Source organism: Caloenas nicobarica, chromosome 5, assembly GCF_036013445.1.
Source record: "Caloenas nicobarica isolate bCalNic1 chromosome 5, bCalNic1.hap1, whole genome shotgun sequence".
NCBI classification, from domain to species: domain Eukaryota; kingdom Metazoa; phylum Chordata; class Aves; order Columbiformes; family Columbidae; genus Caloenas; species Caloenas nicobarica.
Genome location: NC_088249.1, coordinates 33507228 through 33525000, shown reverse-complemented (window position 1 = coordinate 33525000; position 17773 = coordinate 33507228). Strand labels below are relative to the sequence as shown.

The window sequence follows — 17773 nt, the reverse complement described above, 5'->3', positions numbered from 1 at the left end:
AATACAAACTGAGTACACTCCTCCTTTCACACTAACGTCAGTGCATCTCTCCAGTTATTAATAAGCTATTTATACACATTCTGACAGCAGAGTAGACCTCATCTTTGAGATCAGTACCTGACGCCCACATTTCTTCCCTCTTGCCCTCTGTTTCTTTCCACCATCCATCACACTGACTCTTACTTCCTACCCTCTCCTGTGAAATAGACACTCCCTTCTTTTTTCACCAACAGTAAAACAGAACAAGGTGGGTTTACGTGTTGGTAAAGATAAATATTGAGGCTACAATCTTTCCCTGTGTGGCTTCCATTAAATTTCATTGGGTACCATTTTACACACCTTTCAACTATAATGCACAAAGGCTAGTGTCGCAAAAAATTTTTGGAGTCTCATAACATCACGCCTTTTTAGGAAACCAGTGCTTCTTCACTCCTTTTAATTGAAATTAAATGCCATTTAAAACTCCATATATTTTATGACCTAGTTGTCCAGTCTTTTCAAACAGCCCCTTCTCTAATGGTACAGGTAGTGTATTCTGTCAAGGAGAGGACCAACAAAACATGCCTTGGAATTGTGCAAAGAGTATTTCAATGTAATTGTGACAAATAAAGATAGTAGATTACATTGAAGATCTTTTAGCTCTCGAGATGTAGCAAAGATAAGGAAGAAACATGAGGCAATTCTCATTGGAAGAGCTTTTTGCTTTACTCAGCTTCTCCCTCAGGGCGAGGTAAGGGGAAATCTTCTCACTTGTCGTCGCTATTGTGATAGGAAGAGAAGAATATTTATTACTGTGTCTCTGTGTGTAATGTTTCGGTTTTGGTAATAAACTAAAATATACTCAGTTCTGAAGGAAGGAATTTTTCTTTTGGTTTACAAAGTAGTATTTCGCAAGAACTAAACTTGATGGTAGAGAGTAGGGAGGCTGCCGATTTCGGCTATTGCTTCGACACTGCCAGTTTGAAAAGACCTGCCAGGGTAGCTGTTCTCTCAGCTGGCTGACTGATGGCACTGTCACCATTAGACAAAGTTCAGAATTTCCTTCGGAGGAAAACTGACTCTGACTTTTTGAACTTTCAGACTACTGGGCTGAGCAGAGTGAAAACAGTTGTTTAAAGACATCATGCATGGATCTAAGGGACAGATGGCTCTGAACTATGCCAGAGAATTATGATAAGACTTTTGGGCTGAAAACCAGGATTTTTTTCTATTTGTTTCTTTTTAATCATTGTTCTTGCTCTACCGTTTGTTCTCAGTGTCGCTTTTCGTTGGTTCTCAGTAACAGCAAATGTACAAGATACTCTGCTAGAAACCCAAGGCAACTTAATAAGCAGCTGTAAGCTGAGTTCAATTCACGTTCACAGAATAGTGGTCTCCTTGAATGTAGAGGTCCAAACCGACAGCAAGTTGGATGCCTCTTGGATGTCATGGTTTCTCAGAGGCTTTCACTTGTGTCTGTTCAGTGGCAGCTCTCCACTTAAAGCATATTCTGTACTAAAGGAATCCTAAAAGCAACTTAACAGTGAAATTAAAGATCTACATAGATTACACTCCCAATGCAACGGAATGGATTACTTTTTCTTTCAACTCCTGTTGCTTAATGTTGATTTAATATATTGTCTTGACTTTTAATAAGGTTATTGAAAGATAAAAGCATGTAAGGAGCTGTGCTGCAGATGCGACAGTCAGAACTTCATATGCAAAATAAAAAGAGACATTATAATAAAAAGAAAATTGAATGTTGCTTGTATAAAATCTGGCTTTGTTTTGATGCATAAAACAGCAAACACTGTTCCACACTGAGGTTTTCAAGAATGTCTTAAGTATACAATGCTTCTGATGCCACCCCAGTTGCCTATATATAGATCTGTCTTGTGTAAAGAATTTAAAAAGCATTAGAATGGAGAAATCAAAGAGACAATAAATTTTAAACCAATCTTATTGTCTGCAGCCTAAAGTGTTATTAAGATCAAAGTGGAGCAAACATCTGGCATTTGCCTTTCTGCAAAAATTAGATCAAATTACCTACCATAGGATTTAGATCCATTCAGTAAGTTAATGCCATTGAACACACAGTTTTCTTTCTCGTTTTTATTTGCTAGATTTAGCTTAACACCCAAATTCTGGCCTCTTCATTCATTTGGAGTGGAAAAAAATTAACAACAAAAATGGAAATGTATGTTCCTCATGAACATCTGTTTCCTAAGGAACATTCAAAGTCCTTCAGATCCTAAGGACAGAGGTTCAGCTAGCCTTCATCTTTGCCATTAAGTGTAATTATCTAGAAATAAACTTTACTGGGTACACACAACCCTGTCCCCCTCTTTGAAAAAAAATTTCTTCGTGCCTACTGTTGTAATTATTGTCATTGTTGACTTATACTAATCCCTCATAAAGTATGTCATTAAGAAGCTTGGCACACTGGTCCATACTTTTATCTATAAATTTATCAAATGACCATTTTTCAGACTTGTAAATATATCTAAAGCATTTCCAGGCTTTTGATACCTTTGTTTAGAGAGATAAATATAGGTATGTTACATCTACATAGCACAGTTTTTTAATTCTCTGAGTAGAAGAGTACATTGATACAAAGCTAAGATTGGGAATGTCTCTTAAATACAAAAAAGACTGTGGCTTTGTACTTCAACAAACTAATTATAAAACATGGAAATTCAGTAAAGGTTAATTTAAAGGAAAAACAATATTAAGGTCTGCAAACTAGTCATTAAATAAATCAAACAAACTTAATAGTGCTCTGTTGTGATGCCATGCAGTAACTATAAAATTATGAGTAATAAATTTGAGCGTTGCTGTCCCAGATGAGCTGTAACTGATACATTAATTCTTTCCAATTGTTTTCTTGCTGGAATTCATATTGATATTACTAGGCAGAAGGACAACATATAGCTCTCAATTATTCTAGAGCAAGATGGAGTTATTATTTTAACCTTCATTCTTTTGATCTCTTGCAATATGAATTGGAATATAGCTGTTTCCATAAGGCCTTCTTTAAAAAAGAAATGCAAAAATGGCAATTTCAAATTTTATATGTGGAACTTTTAGTTGGAGTCAATGTAACGTCTCCATTTGATTCATCCCCAAGCTATTTGATTTACATCTGTATCAGAGCAAGGAGGAGTTATTGCTTATGGCAACTCAGAAGTTTATTTTCTTAATGCAATCCCGAACATTCTTCTTTTATGTCAGATATAGTTTGGTCCTCATATTTTGCTCCTTGATCATTCAAAAATGGCAGATTATTCATTTTATTTTCAATATTTTTAGACAATATAGGAAAGGGAGTAAGTGACAGTTAAAATTTCTGTACTCCTCCCCCCAGACCCATAAAAGCAAGGGGAGGAATTCAGGCAGCCAGAAGACACACATTGTCAAAGGGCACCTTAAAGTCATCAGCTACATTCCCAGGCAGGCAGTGCAGACAGGCTTCAGATGTTTTTATGAATCTGCATTACAAGGTATCGTCAAAAATCTACACTGGGATTCATGGTGATACCTGTGTGTTGCTGGGTATTTCTCGTTTCAGTCTCAGCTGATTAAAAAAAATAAAGCAAAGTGTCTGAATCTTATTATGGTTATTTTCTTTGATATCTTAAGGACAAGATCTGATAGTTATTTAAAAATATCTAGCAGTGATACCTCCAGTGTTTTGACTAAATCCAAATACACATTAATTTTTTCACTCCCTGTAATTTTAAATGATGCAGCTCTCCTCTTCAGAAGCCTTCGGTTAGTCCAGTCATCTAGGTAACCAGAAAGACTAAGAAAAAAGTTTGGGCCTTCTTCTGTCTATATTACCTGCTGTATTTCAGTAATTAATGAAGTGGTTTCTAAAGTAGGTTTGTGTTACGTGGAGCGAATGAGATGAATGTTTTTTTAAAAAGCAACGGAAGAGTGTGTAAGGGGATCATTGGGTTAAGCAAACCAGTATTCTCATCTCAGTCTTGTACCAGGTACTTGATGCTGCTTCTTCAGGAAACCTTTTGGAACTGAGAACTCTAGGGTCGTTCCTGCACACCGGACAGCACAAAGAAACATCAGTCCCTGGTTCTGCAGTGCTGCTTTGTTTGTTTTGGTGGATTTTGGTGGGTTTTTTTCTGTTGTTGTTGTTGTTTGGGTTTGTTGTTTGTTTGGTTTTGTGGGTTTTGTGTGTATCGTTTTGGGTTTGTTTTTGTTTTTCCCACTGAAGAGAAGGTAAATTACTGCATCACTTTTGCAAACGCAATGTCCCTCTTCCCAGCCAGGCACTGCCACTGGCAGGCGGCTGGCACGGAGCCACGATGCTCTCTCTTCCACTGACCCGTCCAGGACACACCGTACCTACTGTGCACATGTGTTGCTCAGATGTCTTGCACATGTTCGGCAAAACTGACATGCTCTTGATGCCTCAGTCCTACAATGTGTGTGCAAATGAACTGCACAGCACATGGATGACAGAGCACACAGAGAAATCCCAAACAGAAATCTAGCCTGCCTCACTGGGGAGAAACAAAAAAATCATCTTATTTCTATCTGTGTCCCTGAAAGATGGTTAAGATATGTGAATTCTCTCATATCTTTTGCTCATATTCTTTCGATCAGTAACTATCTATAAAGCACACAGGACTTCACAGTGGAGATATCTGCAATTCAAAGCTGGTATGTAGGCCAAACACAAATTATAATGAATATCTGATCTTGTTAGCATATAAATAGTAAGACCATGGTGCTATCAGGTATTAAAAAGGTCAGTCCAGGAGGTTTTTCTCTATTTTTTAAATATTCAAATAAAGATACATATGCACATCTTTTCAAGGAAACTTATTCTGTCAAATTGTGCCCATATGTCAGACCAGAAAAAGTAAACTGCCTTCTAAAAATAATAATTTTAATATTGTTAGCCTTTCAGTAAGTTTTATAATCACAAAAAAGCTAGAAGAGAAGGAAGACTAAACCAAAAAGCCTTTAAAAAACTCCAAACAACCTGCTCAGCTCCATTATTGCATAAAAGAAGAAGACACCAGGTCCTACCAGCTTTTCCGAGCTGGAAATGGGACATCTGACCCTATTCTCTGGTTATCTGTACATGCCACGGGAAAACACTACATGTTGTTGCTTCATAAGATTGTATATCTGACTACGTTTGGGTCATTGTCAGTTCTTTGAACTAAAAGGTGTGTGTCTGAAACAGGTCTGTGTTACTGCTCGGAGGGTTACGTGAAATCAAAGGCGATTCTCGGTCTGGTTCAGCAAGGCGGTGGTGGCAGTCAGAGCCGCTCTCTGCACAAGGGCAGGCAATGGCACCGCTACTGCACACAGCAGGGTTGCCCAGGGGTCTACAATGACTAGTCGGGTCCCTCACACGTCTGACGGGGTGGCAGGTTGGAAAGATAAAATGTCTACCACTACTGCCCATCTCCCACAGGTGGGGTGGGAAGTTCAACTAAACCTCTTTTCTGTGGCTGCAGGTCCTTCCTCAACACTGGTCTTGCTCCAGTGCTGCCAGCAGGGACAGAGGAGGTAAAAGGAAATGAGATATTTCTGTTCTCTTTTATAATTATATTTCATCTCCTCTGTCCCTATTTACAGCTTGTAATGAGCTGTATTGTAAAGGTGGTTTCTCACTCTTTTTTTTCTAAAAGTGGGAGTAAACTGCTAGCTAGACATAAAACTGAGATAAGGTGTAAGGCAGGCATGCCAACTCCAACTCTACAACAATTCGAGGCTGATTTATATTTCGAACTGTCACTATATGGTTTACAAGGGGAAAAGTGTGAGGAAAGATTGAGATTTTCCTTCTATAAATTGTGGAAGGGTGAGGGGGAAGTGACAGATCCCATTTAAAAACCTTATTGAAGTAGCCGTGTTGAATGATGGTGCCAGTGCTTGTCTCTGTGTCTCATTGTCATAATGTAAGCTCTTTTATAATTAGAAGAAACCACAGAAGTCAGAGTAAAGTACAACAGATCCAGAAAGAGCTGGAAACTTGAGGAAGAAATAAAAGAAAAAACAGAAAAAAAGAAAAAAAAAGAAAAAAAAACACAATAGACATGGGCTGGAGAAGATATTTTATTTATTTATTACTAGTAGTTAAAATGGCGTACAAAATGCTGGGAAGAAAAAACTCCAATTCTATTCAGTTACAAAATAATTAAAACTTCATTTTAAACCAAGTTTTGCTTTGTGAGACCGAGCATGAAAACACTGCAGCCTTAGGTTATATAGTCCATTGTTTTTAGAATAAAGCAGACATTTAAATACATATTGTGGCTGATATTAAATATCTCGTATAATTGTACGTTAGCAGAACTTTCTTACTCTCCGGCAATAACTAGCAATTCATAAAAGTCCTTTGCATAAAATTTACATATTTGGGGAGGGGGAATCTGTCTCAAGGGGAGTACCGTCATGATCTATGCACAGGCTGTTTTGGAACATAAAGATTTGTAAAACTTTTCTCAATTTTCCTTCAGAATCTTAAATAAAAGAGTCAGTAATGTCTAACACTTTGCTTAATGGCTAGGGGTTTAGGGACATAGCAGTCACTGTAAAAGACAATAGGAATTTTGCTGTCAACTTCACATGAAGAAAAAAATCATTCTTAAGGTGTGCCCATTTCTTGAACAGAAACCCTAGCTAGTACAAAACTTCCAGCAATGAATGAAATTGGCCCTTTTACCTGCAAACCAACTCAAAAAGTATTTTAAATGAAAACAACCCCTGCCTATTTTCAGTGAAAGAGGATTTGTATTAATAATAACATTAAATATCCATATCTTTTTGTTTAACTATTCACATTCCACACAGTGGAAATCTAACTTCTGTAATTCCAGATTTTAAAATTGGATTTTAAAATCCATGAAGAAACGTGTCAAACCTGCTGAGTGAGAGTACACCAGATGAAATGCATTTTGATAACATCAATCAATGAGTTGCAGTCTCTTAATCTTACAAATGCAGACCTCACAGCAGTGGATTTTACTGTAAAAATACATTAATTGCAGAGATGCAGGATATCGCCAATAACTGTGTGATGCATTGTGTAACAGCTGGGGCATCTAATATAATGGGGGCACACTTGGATGCCTCTGTGGCATGCCACTCACTGTATATTTTTCCATTTGGACATGTTAGTAAGAGCAGAGTTGTCTTCCTCAGTGCTCAGTAGACAGAAATACGGTCAAGATAATCGCCTTGTGGCTGAGAGAGGTGTGAGAAAGAGCAGTTACACTGAGAGTGGATACAAGAGAGTATTGCTGCTGAAGAGGGAAGCTGAGTCCTGGACTACCCAAGCCCCATCACACAATTCACATGGACCTAACTCACATGTCACTGGCCCCACTGATGTCCGAGTTGCTTTCAGGCCGGGTATTGACTCTGGCATAGGAATATGCCTTTCCTTTGGTCCCCCACCAGACAGGACCAGCTGTCGGGGCCCTGCAGGCAGAGGTGCGGGCAGGGAGGTGGGCAGCACCCTGGCATCTCTTCACCACCTGGCTGGAAGGTGTCCCTGCAAAGGCAGTGCCCAGGACAGCGTGACTCGCTGGCATGCCATGTGGTATGAGATGCAGCCAGTGAGACAACCCCCAGGCTTCCCATCAGACCCCCAGGAAAGCAAGGGCAATGTGCGAGGAAGGGTTTCTCCTGGGTCCAACGGCCCAGCGTCCACCTAGCTAAAACAATGTCTTTTCCAGGACCTTCTGTGCTCTTGCCAAATCCCACGGCCCCGGTCAAGCTTAAGCTCCTAATCCTGAAGGAAAGAAAAGGCAAGATAACCTCACAGGTGAGATTCATCGAGCTGTTGGAATTAGTGTGTCCCCTTTTATGTTTGTTCCCCCCAAGATGAGAGGGGCAGTTAGCCCTTAATTTTCAGGAAATTCTCTTTACTTCATCCAAATTCAGTTTAAATTCAAGTCTGCGGTAAAAGATATAAAAAGAGGATTATTGCTGGCAAAGTTCTGCATCTCTTTTTCAACAAACTGCATGCCTGTGGCAAAGCTAAGATAACAATAACAATGCAATGTTTACTAGTCATGAATGTCGTGTCTTTTGTCTCTTGTGTGGTTATTGCATTTGCAGTCACATGATGCTTGTTTTAATTTTTGCTTTGCTTTTTATGTACTAAATTACTGCCATACTGTACTTGATCTTGGTTAGCAAGATTTTTGTGCTGTGGTTATGTATGTTTTTATGTATGTGTGTGAAAAAGAGAAGGAGAGAGTTTGGCTACGCACAACGGAGTATGCATACTCGTATAGATACCCATGGCTAAAAGATACTGCATATACATATATATGTAGATATGAAGAATAACTGATATCAGAAAAACAAGACATCAAATGGATCTTGTGGCACGAAAATGAGTTTTGATTGATTTAGAGAGCCATTAGAATTCAGAAGTATATTTATAGCCTTGTATATAGTTTCTCTTTAATTTATGTAATATATGACTAAGTATATAAATTAAAGCAAAACACAAAAAGAAGACACTATCTCTTTCTCTGTGTCTTCCTATTTATGTATCTTTCCTTTTTCTACTCCCTTTTGTACTCCCCTTGTCTACTTACTTTGACCTTTTGCTTTCGAACTTGCTGTAGCTCTGTTTTCCATCCACCTATAGTGACTTTTCAACGCTCTCACATCCCCGCATTGTTCTCCAGACATTGCTCTTGGATTACAGTAATTTTTTTTAAGAAGCATTTACAAAGTCTTGATAGAGCTGCTATCTTCAGTGATGGTTTTGCTACGCTTTAAACTGCTTTTTGCCTACTTCGTATTTAAGAATATTCATACTTTCAAATATATTGTCCTCTCACTTTGATGTTTCTCTTAATACAGTAAAAGGAAATAGCGTGGCAGGTGAACATCAACAAATGCCACAGCTCCACTTTCCCAGCAAGTGGCAAAAATGTGAATCTGCACTAGGAAACCTAATTAATGACTGCAGGTAAATAGATTTTTTTAATATTTCACACTCCTGTTATTTTTTTTTATCATAGTGAACATTCATATATTTTCTTGTACACATCCATTTTCTCTCTTACACACAAACACATGCGTGCCCTTCCCTTAAGACTTTTGTTTTGTTTTGTTGTTGATGTTTGTTTGTTTTCTTGTTTTAGGTAATTCACAATATTGTCCAGCCCCAAAGGTATGCTAGTTCATGCCACTCACACTCATGCTGGCAATGATTGCGTAAAGTCAGAGTGCAATCAGTACAACATTTTTCTCAGTTTAGTCCAAGTCAATAGATATACACCGGCATTCCTTAACTCGGGTGATTCTTTTCTTCTTTCTTGGGGGCTGAAGCTCAGGGCAGTTGAGTGTAACAGTCATGGTGGTGAATTTCTTGGGCTTGCAGAAGGAGCAAGATTGGAAGGAGCCTTCCTCTTTACGGACATGCCTGGGGATGTAAAAGGAATTGCACTGGCCGTAGCAGAATCTGTTGATAATGGTACGACTGTTGCAGCCTTCTTCGTGTATAGTTTGTTTGAGGGGTTGAGTTTTACACCAATCCCGCTTTAGGTATTTGCGCTCAGTGATGTGCAATGCCTCCTGACTAGACTCCAGCACCTCTTCAGCAGGCATGGAGGTGCCTTTTCCTCGTTCTCGATGCCTAGAGCCCGACTGCTGCTGTGTCTGCATTTGCTCTGAATCATTAGGCTGATCTTTGTCAGGAGGAGGGATAGCACCTTGAGATCCACGATTCCTCTTTCTCCCTTCTGCTGCCAGTAGCAGAAATCCCGTCAGAAGAAACACAGTGCCAATGGCATACAGTGTGCGAACCATCCTATACAGAAGAAATGGAGGGAATAAAGCACAGTTGTGGATTTCAGATATCAGCAGAAGTCAGATATGCAGTAAATATTCAGTTCCATTAAATAAATGTGTGTGTGCATGTGCACTTATAAAAGATAAGCATTTAGCCTTTACCAGCTGCAAGCCTTTACCAAGTAATAAAAGCTTTAATGTACGGTGATTACAAGTCAGAGGCTAAGTCCAAACAGAATTTCATTTTGTGTCGCATGCATCTTTTCCCAGCCCTTTTCTCCATGTGTATTATACCAGTTAAGAGTTCTCATTCCATTCTTATAGCTCACTGACATTAGAAAGATTGCTCCTGATTTACACTAGTGGAAGAACAGATTTTACGCTACACAAGGTTTATATGACATAGCTGTCTACAATACCAGAGGCTAAACTCTTTGACTCAGGAGATCCAGTCTAGCTATGTGTTCCTTAGTCAGACACAGAAGTTTTGTACAGCTTCTTGCACTATATACATCCAGAATATAATGTGCATACTATATTCACCTGTTATCTGAACTACAGCATCCCAAGCTCTGTCACATTGTCCCTCTGAATTGGTCCAATGTATCTGAGTGTAATGATGCTTAAGGTAAGAGATGTGCAACAGGACAGGCAACTAACATAAAAGAATATTTAGGTATAGGTTAAAAGAGATGCATCTGTAATTTCAAATTACACCTTCTTGCACATTACTCGGAATCCTTCACAGAAGCTATACAGGTGCAGTCACAGTGTTAAGAATTTTTCAGATCTCTGAATTGTATTCAGTAGATATATAGTCATTATATATTCAGCATGATATTGAAAGGACATACGAGAACAGCAGGGTTTCGTATACAACATTAAATATCATGTAGTTTGTGCACACACAAAATACTTCAAGAAGTGCAGTAAGTGGAGACTATCAGGTTCTTCAAAACTGCACCCCTGCTCCAGACCTAAATAATAGCATAAGAACAGCCTTTCTTGCCTCCCTTATTCCACTATTTCTGCTGCTTCCCAAAGCTCTGAGTTCTTTTGGCTGTTCAGTTAGCTCAAGACACCAACCAGCTGGGAAGAAACTCATCAGCTGTCACACTTTTCCCCCTTCCAGAAGTACCATGGTCTCCATGTTGTTCTGGAAAGCAAGGGATGTGGCCGCAAGACAGGCAGATCAGGGAATGAGGGTCTTAAAGGACCCTCCCTGTGGGGAGCTTGGAAGAAACCACCAGAAATGAGAGAATGCTTGCAAAAAAACCCATAAACTGAGAGAACTGCAAAGTAGTACATCCATTTAAAAAAAAGGGGGGGGGGAAGAATTGTGAAGAAAGCCTGAGGATGGTGGTGTCTTCTACCTGCTTGGAGTGCTGCAGCTTTATCCCTTATTTGATCTGTTTTATCAGCAAGGGACAAATTAGTGCTTGAACTGAAAAGTCCTGCTGGTGTTACTACCCAAGAAACATATGGGAAAGTAAGGGCACCGTCCTGGACAGCTTTATCCGCTCTGCCTGAGACCACACAACTAGGCAGGAAAGCAGCCAAATGCCAGCGCTGTGAGGGCCACCTAGAGACTCGGTAAAGGCTCAGGGTAAGTGCCATTTGCTATAAAAGATAACTATTAATTTCTCGGTTACTAGGTCTTCCCAGTCACATGGAGAAAATAAATGTTATATTACACTGTTCAAAAAGCGTTTCTCACCGAATAGACTGAGACAGGAATTACTGGAGTGGAAAAGTATCAAAGGGGGATTCCATTGTATTCAGGGATTTGTTTGTGGATTTAATATTTTAAGTGTTTGTCTAAAGATTGTTAGAGGACTTAGAGTTTATAACTTGTATGATAGATATATACACTTGTTTTATTCATTTATGTTTATGTACCAATATGCTCTATATTTGGAGGAAGCTTCAGACTTCAAGTGAGGCTATGTAAGAATGACATTATTGCCGACTCCAGCAGACAGCTTGGAAGGGCTGCTTTTAATATCTAAACAAAGTATGGTACAGAACATGCAATTTTAATAACCTTAAGGTTCTGACAGAACCCCCCCAAAAGTTGAGAATTCTAATTGAAGACTAATGCAGCATAATTTCAAGTGTCAGCTTGGACTTCACATTTGCTGTTTTTTCCCATTTCTATTACAACCTGAATGTTATTTAAACACGTTTCTTTTTAAATTTACTTTTTTTCTTTAAAATATTTTTAAATAGTTACAAACCACTGCTTATTTCCTCAAGAGACCAGAACGACTCGTTTCAAAACTATTCCTATTTCTCCCACAACTGTATGCCCATGCTGTATTTAGACAGTATTTTAATATGCAGTTTATTTACTCAATATGGTGCCAGAGCCTTAAAAGGGAAAAAAAAATACATATATAATTGCATGCAATTGAAAATAAATTGCTAGTTTATAAGCAGTGCCAGGAAATTTCAGGTGTTTGTTTAGTGTCTAATAACTGAGCTGAAGTTCCATCAACATGCATATTCCTGGACTACTTTTATTTCTAAACCTGATGACTTGCACATTGCTTCACCTTTTTTTTCATAAATGTGCAGTTGATGACACAGTAAGATCTAGTCATGTGAAAATGAGGTGTACGTTGGGATGGGAATTTGGGGAAAATCGGATGGTAGTGTTCACTATTGTGAGACGTCTGTCCCAGATTCATGCATTTTTATTAACTATGTGCTTAATCCTAAGAAAAAACAAGCATGTGTTTCAATATAGTCCTAAACTGGGTGAAGAAAGGTACTTTTTCACTCAGTTGGTTTACAGCCTTAAAGGCAGAAGTTATATTACATGCTCATAAGATAAATTGTGATTCAAATGAAAATTAGTAACTTGTCAAAAACATTTGTTATGGGCACTTCCAAAACACACATCTAAAAGCAAAAGTAATCCAAACATTTAGGGCTAAATACACTTTAAACATAGACCCACTGAAGATACTGTCTGAACTTCATGACCCTCACAGCAGCTCAAGCAGAACCTTCTTTTAACAGAAATTTATTAAATATTCATTAAAAATTAAGATTTTTTTAAATGAAAAATACAAAGGAAAATGAAGAAAGCAGCCAAAATATGGTGTCAGCATTCTGCACCACCTCTGGTCCCAAGGCAGTACATGTGCGTATGAGAGAAGACGACACCTTTATTTGCTTATGTTAGGAACTAGAGTGGTTCATCCATCTATGAGTTAGTGTTTGTGAATGTTTCCTTCACAGATTTTCTTTATTATTATTACTGCAAAAAATAGAACACGGAAGAGTACAAGTGTTATCATACCCAAAGTTTTACCAAAAAAAAACCCAAAAAAACTCTCCTGAAGTATTTTTTTTTCTTTCCCTGTCACAGCCATAACTCTGCAGAAGTAATAACTCTGCAGCTTGGGTAGGAGCTGTGAGGCATCAGGCTCTAAAATCTTATATTCCAAATTTCTGCAAAATTTTCAGTACTTGATGCTGGCTGTTATGCTGGCATAACCAGAAATTCTTTGGAGAATCCATTTGAGAAGCCTTTGAACAAACAGATGACTATAACCAAAATGGTCAGTTCCCATTTATTTCGTTCAGATCCAGAGAGATCAGATAGCATTGATATCTATTTCTTAAAAGTAACAAAATCCTTTAAAAATCTATTCCTTCCATATTTCACTGCTAAACTGAGCTCTACTTTTCATCATCTGTGAGCTCTTAGCCCTAAAGCCAAAAGAAGTTTTATTGCTAACTTCAAACAGGAGCAGAATTGGGCCCTAACATTCATATCATCTCATATGTGGTTCATCTAGAGCCTGGGATCTCATCATCTAAAACAGATTAGGAATTTTGTGGATTAATACTAGCAACCATTCATACAGAAGTGTAAATGCTTTCAGGTTTATTACTTCACACAATTAAGCCGTAATTTTTTCATTTATACATTTTCTGCTCTATATTAAGGATCTCCACATGTCAGTTTATAAACAGCACTTCTCTGTGAGTTACCAGGCAGAGTTAGAAAGTTATTACTGAAATTTTTTAGCACAAAGCAACTTGTTTAAAACAACCGGATGGAATCCTGGTTCTGTTGAAATACACAGCAAAATTCTCACAGACCTCAGCAGGGCCATAATTTCATCTGTGAACCATATTTACGAGGAAAGTATTATGATGAGCCATGGATTCATGTGCTTCACAGAAAACATGAAAAATAATCTGATGAAGACCTAAAAAAAATAAATGTATTTGATGGGCTTCAAATACCAGCCAAAGAAAGAGGCAGAACACAACCCTTTGACTACTGAGAAAATGGAAGTGGTTTATGTCCCAAAGGATCAGAATCATTTTATGCCTGGCTTATTATATATGAATTACAGAAATAGTCTTACATAATGTTTTCATAGTTCATAGATCTGTATTTTTAAATATACAAAAGGGCATAGCAATGGCAGTTCCCAGAGAACCGTGGGGTTTTTTTCTGAGATCAAGATAGCAAAGTTAACATCTCTGTTTGGTAGAATTTAGGTACATTCACATTTCAGGTAATTTCTTCTTGTGAGTCATGAAGATGGCTTTTTTTTGAGACATGTAATGAATGTAAGGAGCAATTAAAAAAAAACAAAACAAAACTTTGAGAATCCCTCCTTTAAGAAAGCATAGCTCTGTAGAACATTCTACGGGACTACATGAAGTTGAACATCATGGTGGGTATGGCTGGTACCAAACTCGAGTTAGACTCGCCCTGAAGACGTCCACGTAGCCTGACACCTCTGCTCCCCAGAGCGAAACTCCCTTCAGACAGATTTGCTCACTGAGACCTAAAACCACCAAATAGTTTTCTCCTGCGCACAGCCATGCGTACTGAAAAGGAGAAAGGCTTCAGGAGAAGTTAGGCGTTTCCGAGTGACACCGTCGAGAGAAAAAGAAACGTTTTAGCACAGCTTGGGGCCGAATCCTAAAGAGGAACAGAAAGATTGGCGCCTTTGATCACCCATAGACAGTCTCCACCGCAGGCTAGTTGGTTACTCACAGGCTTTTTCGGGGCAGTGAGGAGCGGGACCAGGAGAGCAGCCGTTCTCCAGCTCACGAACCCCCGGGCATCGCGCAAAGGCGGCTGTGCCTCGGGGGTCACTGGCACTGGACCAAAAGATCTGTGCGCATCTCACAAAACGGGCAACTAAACCCCGCGTCGTTTCGAGCCAAACGCCCGATGGTGTTTCAGAGCCCTTCTCTGTGCAGGTTTCCCCGGCACGGGATCTCAGCGCTGATGAGCCAAACGGGCTTCACTTGCGATATGTTCATCCAGAGGAGCCACGAGCGGGAAACCAGGAGGGAGGCCGCAGGCGAGAGGGCTGTCAGGGTTCAGAGGAGCGGGCCGGGGCCGGGCAGCGCACCCGCGAGGATGCTGGCGCCGCGCACCTCCCCAGCCTGCCGGGATGCGGGGGAGTCACGCAACTTCCCAGCCCGCCGCCTCGGCGGCCCTGCACCGGACAGAGCTGCCTCGCCCGGGACGGGACGGTTCCGCCGCACCTCCCAACCCGCCGAGGTAAAACGGGACTGTCCCTCAGCGCAGCTTGGGAGCGGTCCGCGATCGCCGGCGGCCGTCGGAGCGGAGACGCCGCCAGCTTAGCTTGGCTCGGCTCGGCCGGGGGCAGCTCACCCGAGTCCCTGCGGGTGCGGATAGTTTTCGCGGCGGCTGGCGACACCGCCCGGCTCTCCTCCCCTGGGGAGTAGCCGCCTTCTAGGCTCAACGAACGGAGGACGAGCTCCCTAGAAGTGACTCCGGAGCCCCCGGGAGATCTCATTAAAACGGTCGGGACGAGTAAACAAGCGTCCTCCCGGAGGGAAAAACCCAGCGCCAGATCACGCCGCGGGCCCGGGGCCGAGACGAGCTGGGCCAGGCCGCGGGGCCGCACCGGGCTGGCGTGCTGCGGACCGGGCTCCGGCCAGACCGAGCCAAGCCTGGGGCGTGTTAGCGCGGGGAAGGGAAGCGATATCCGACGGATGCACGGAGCCGTCGGGGCGTCAAGAAGCCCTTGGCCCCGAGTCAGGTGGGAGGGTAGGGCGGGGAGGCGGCGGAGGGGAAGGCGGAGGGGCGCCGAGTGCAGCGGCGGAGCCGCCGTCCGTCCCACCCGACGGCGCCCGAGGATACAGGGTTGCGCGACGCGCGGCGCTGCCCGCGGGCGCGCAGCCGGTGCAGACTCTGCGCTCTGCGGCGCCCGACCCCACCGGCACACACTGACTCCTCCGGGCGGTACGACCCCCGCCCCGGGGAAGTCCTGGAGGCCCAGGCGCACGGTCCGCGGAGGAGCAGAGGTTTGCAAAGGCGGGCCGTGGCAGAGCCGGGTGCTGAGCGGTATCGTAGAGGGCAGCTCGGCGGGAGAGGACAGGGCCGGCACCTGGGGACTTGCCCCCGCCCCGCTCCGCGCAGAGGCCAGGCCGGGATTTTGCCGTGTGTCGGGTGGGCGCCGAATCCAATTTGTCGGGAGTGATGCTGTAGGCGGAGATGAGAGGCAGAGCTAACGGGGCTTTTGCAATCCCTGTGCTTGTCAGGGGACAGAGATGTAACGGCGCCCTAATCCCCGGCACTGCAGAGGAAATGTCGGTGTCTGCCTCACTCACGCTGACGGGAGGGACGGATGTCACCCTCTGCAAAGCCGAGGCGCCCTGGAGTTTTGCAGGACACCGATGAACGACTCCTCCCCTCCCTCCTCCCCGAAGGTAGGATTGAGAGATTAAAATTTTGCCTCCCACAGGGACTGGCCGAACTTTGCAGCTGCCGGACCCGTTTGCGACCCCGCTGTGAGTGCGCGCAGCGCGTCCCGGCTCACCTGTGCGGCGGCGGCGGCTCCTCGGCGGGCTCCGGCTCGGCGGCGGCGGCTCCTGGCGAGGCCTGGGGCTCTGCGGGGCTCTGCCCGGCGGGTCACTCTGCGGAGCGGGTGGCGTGGGAGCCCGGAGTTGCCCGGGAGTCCATAGAGAGAGTGTCTCGGAGCCTGCCTACAAATTGCAGCAGCGCCGAGCTGTCTCCCATTTAAATGTCTGCCAGCTGAGATCTGCTCTCCAAGCCCCTCCAGATCATTGGACAAGCGCCTCCAAAGCCCGTGTTATCCGCCCCCTTTAACACTTCCATAAACTTCCACCAGGGAAAGCTTTCAGTCATCCAGATAAACACTCGACTACTTTCCTCTCTTAAGAGAATCGGTGCTAAAGGTCACCACCCCAAGGAATTGTTCCTGGAATGCACAGAAAATTCACATTTTCCATCCCCATTAAAGTATGACATTTAAGAAGAGTTAAATCCCTCCTCTCCGCCCCCCGCCGCCGCTGCCCTTCCGTGCACGCTGCCCAGGGCTCCGGGCTGGGCTGCTGGGGCGCTTCCCTGCCCAAAAGCCGTCTGGGTGAGCGGTCCCACAGCGGATTCGCCCCGGGGAGCCCTTTACTGTGGCCCGGAGGGAGGCAGCCACCTTTCCGACCCTCCCTGTTACAATTGGGCGTTGGTGAGGTTTGCCTTCTGCAAATACGCTGCGAATTACGCAGCTTTGGCAAAAAAGCCCTGTGTGTATGTGTGTGCGAGGGGGTGCTAAACCGTGGTTCCCGATTCGCAGCAGCGCTCAAAGCTCTTTATCAGTGAGAGGTTTTTTTGTTGGTTTGGTTTTGTTTTGTTTTTGTCCCGCGAGAGGCGGGACACCTCGGGTGGCTTTTCCCTCTCCCGTCACTGCGTTTTTCAGAGGGCTGCGGGCTTCCCAGGCATCCCGCGAAGGGCAGAGGCGGCGAAGGAGCGGCGCGTCCCGCCTGGGCTGAGCGCAGAGGCGGCCGGAGCCGCCCGCCCGTCGAGGCGGCCGCGGGGGAAGTCACCGCGCCGCTCCCCGGCCGCTCGCAGGTTGCTGCTCCGGAGTCCGTAAGCAAGGCGGCCGCGATGCCCGGGCCAGCCCCCATGGGATCCCAGAAGTCGTTCGGAGTTGGGCAAAAACCAGCGGGGACTGAGCGTCTTCGCGATCCGAGC

The 17773-nt window shown here is 43.1% G+C and overlaps 1 protein-coding gene across 1 annotated transcript; it reads right to left on the bottom strand.

Moving 5' to 3' along the window:
- Positions 1-6102: 6102 nt before the first annotated feature.
- Positions 6103-16801, bottom strand: GREM1 (gremlin 1, DAN family BMP antagonist). The gene is given in 4 exon segments (XM_065636419.1): positions 6103-9790; positions 16602-16656; positions 16659-16756; positions 16758-16801. Coding segments are annotated over 4 exon segments (753 nt in total). The 3' UTR covers positions 6103-9234.
- Positions 16802-17773: the final 972 nt, after the last annotated feature.